Raw genomic sequence first — 3,175 nt, 5'->3', positions numbered from 1 at the left:
CTCCCCTTTTTTTTTTTTTGCAACTAAAGAAAGAGTGAAAAACAGAGGGGTGGGGGGAGGCACTGCATGAAACTGCATCAAACCATCACATTCCCCAGATCTTCTCCATTGAGACATTATGTAGGGTGAGAAAATCACATCCGATACTGTGAAACCCAGCCTGAAATATCTATACAGCATCTCTCCTAAGTGAACTCTTCCTTATTTTCAAATCAAAAGAAGCATTGATTTTTAATAAAAAAGGAATCTGAAGACAAGCTAAACTTTAATGATATAGTACAGCAGCTTCCAACATAATTCTAATTTTGCCACTGTATATATATATATATATAAATGTGTTAGTCTGATTTAAAATGATATTATGAGCAATTTGGAGCATTTCAGTAAAAGAACCAACTCATAAGAATAATTTCTTTGTTAATCAGATTCAATTCAGTCTGCAAACTTGCAACTTGGTTAAAATATAATTTACAATAAGTTCATTTTTAATCTAAAACATAATTTATTCATTTTGGTTAATGTTCATTTCTAAAATTTACTAATAGACTACTGTTTAAAATGTATTCCTGTAATAGTAAAGCTATTTTCAGCAGCCATTACGTTAAGTTCTAAATTACTCTAATTAATCTAGTTAATAAACTTTTTTTTTCAGGAATCTTTGATGAATAGAAAGTTAAAAAGGACAGAATTTATTTGAAGTATATTTTTTGTAGCAATGTAAATGTCTTTACTGTCTCTTTTGTTAAATTTAGGCAAGGCAAGTTTATTTATATAGAACATCTCATACACAATGGTAATTCAAAGTGATTTTCATAAAAGGAAGTAAAATAATCATAAAAAATAATCACAACAATAAAACAAGGAATTTGAAAACTTTTAAAATGATTTAAAAATTGATTTAAAATTAATTAAAAACAGTAAAAAATAGGAAATGATTATATATAAAATACAGTGCTATCAGTTCGGACGTAGCACAGTGCTCATCCAATAAATGCACAGCTAAACAGACGAGTTTTGAGTTTGGATTTAAATGTGGCTAATGTTTTAGCACATCTGATCTCTTCTGGAGGCTGATTCCAACTGTGGGCAGCATAATAGCTAAAAGAGGACTCCCTTTGTTTTGTGTGAACCCTTGGTATTTCTAACCGACTCGATCCTAATAATCTGAGTGCTCTGTTAGGTTTATATTCAGTGAGCATATCTGCAATGTATATAGCTGTGATAGGCAATTTGGTTCTTTCTCATTATTTGACTTAGTGGGAGCATATACAGGCTAAACAAGAGCGGTGCAGGAATTGAGCCTTGTAGGACTCCGCATGTCATGGACGTCCACTTAGACTTATGCTCTCCTATACTCACATAGTAACATTTCTCTTCGAAGTATGACCTGAACCATTTGAGTACCATCCCAGAAAGCCCGACCCAGTTTTCCAGTCTCTCTAGAAGTATGTTATGATCGACAGTGTCAAACACAGCACTAAGATCTAATTTAATGCATACATGCTTAATAAAAGTATTAAAGTATTAACTTTTAAGCGATAGTGTACATCTTTAACATTTCAAGTTGTATGAATTAGCAAACGCTGTATAAATGATTGTTCATGACACCTAATGCAAAAACTAATTTGAACAAATTAAATTTTTTGGTAAATCATTACTAATTCATTCATGAATTTTTGTTGTTAAGATTCAATACTGGCGAAGAGCAGTACAGAAAACACTGTATTACCAATCGTCAAAGGGTTATTTGTTTCAGACAGGAAGAATGTTCGCTATTCATTGCCTCGGTATATGAAATGAAGTTGCCACAGGTCCATGATGGCTTCCTCTATATCATACATTATAATAAGGAAATAATGGATCTGTTGAAGTGGGACTGTACCGTACAAATTGCCTATAATAGTTCTCCAGAGTGTAAAGTGTGAGTGAGCTATGCAGCATGACAGAGGGTGAGTCATGCTCCCAGTGCAACTCATCATCTATTCCCAGGACGTCTCTACTTACCGACTCCACAATAACACAGTCTGGAGTTCTCCCAGAGAACACGAAGCCCAGGTTTTGTGCTGCCCGAACCAGAGCGCCTTCATCTGTGGAACAAGACAGCATGTGGTCAGGGCAGGTGGCGGTTAAGTTGCATTGGATAAAAGCGTCTGGTATATGACTACTTGTTCACGACACTAAGTAGACAAACTGTTCGAGATGAGGTGGCACTATTAAAACCTGCTGCTAACCTTTTGTCCTCCGATCTGTCTGTGCAATCATCACTTATCACATTACACTGTTCTAGCATTCCATTTATCTCAACCGCAGGTCTTACTAATATTCAATGCACCGCTGCACTGACATGAAATTAAAATGGGTCGCATAAACCCATCTCGCTAAGCCTCAAAGCCAGGGATAACTTCTAACAAATGCTAAAAAGATAAATTATGCATAACCATGATGTGTCAAATGCAAAGTAGTAGAGAGTGAACCAGCATTAATGAACTCATCTGTTTCTTCGTCTGCATTATTTCACTTGTCTTACACAAACAAACAAATTTGCCTGTTATGAGGCAAATTGATTAAATGCATTCAAACAGATCCACTGCTCTCAGTCTCAGCTCAACACTGATGTCTATTAGAGTTTGAGAACCAATAGAAAGAGGAACAGGAAATTCAGAGCATGCTGTGACTTCCCTCTTCACTTCCTGTGCCCCCTTTTCAAACTCAAACAGCTCTGCCTATCTTGTCTGAGAGCCTGTCTACCTGATGTGTGGAATGTTAAAATTAGTTCAATGATCTATCTGTGGACCTGTTTGTAGTAGGGCTGTCAAAACAAAATTCGAATTCCAAATATTCGTAGAATTTAAAATAAAAATCCACATTCAAACGCAAAAATGTTGCATTCGAATTTTAGGTGTGCGTCAGGCAGTATTATCAGTGGCGCACGAAATGAGTGTAACCAACACAATAAATCAGTGCAAATAGTTTTAATAAAGCTCAAATAGTCTTCAGTTTACACATCTGTTTTTACACGAGTGCGTGTTCGTTTTAAAACGCAGCTCAGAGAGAATCATGATTTCTATTTATTTTCCACTGATTTACTGATGAGCATTAGCAGCTTCCAGCGCTGTCTGCCTGTGTTCTCTCTTCCATGATCGCTGCTCTGACTCAGAGTCAGAGGTAATAACAT

The 3,175-nt window shown here is 35.8% G+C and overlaps 1 protein-coding gene across 10 annotated transcripts in view; it reads right to left on the bottom strand.

Annotated features, from left to right (window-relative positions):
• The window catches only part of LOC107680621 (probable phospholipid-transporting ATPase IA), a 162,157-nt gene that overhangs the window by 65,073 nt on the left and 93,909 nt on the right, over positions 1–3,175 (bottom strand). For all 10 annotated transcript variants that reach the window (XR_001633167.1, XM_016476592.1, XM_016476593.1 and 7 more), the window contains one exon: positions 2,005–2,087. Coding sequence is in view for 9 of the 10 variants with exons in the window: in XM_016476592.1 (XP_016332078.1) it covers positions 2,005–2,087 (83 nt within the window). In the remaining variant the exon portion in view is untranslated. The remainder of the gene's footprint in view (positions 1–2,004; positions 2,088–3,175) is intronic.

This window comes from Sinocyclocheilus anshuiensis, unplaced genomic scaffold, assembly GCF_001515605.1.
Source record: "Sinocyclocheilus anshuiensis isolate Anshui unplaced genomic scaffold, SAMN03320099.WGS_v1.1 scaffold328, whole genome shotgun sequence".
Classification (NCBI taxonomy): Eukaryota; Metazoa; Chordata; class Actinopteri; order Cypriniformes; family Cyprinidae; genus Sinocyclocheilus; species Sinocyclocheilus anshuiensis.
Note: the sequence above shows the minus strand (reverse complement) of the source record. Positions and strands in the feature narration are given on the sequence as shown.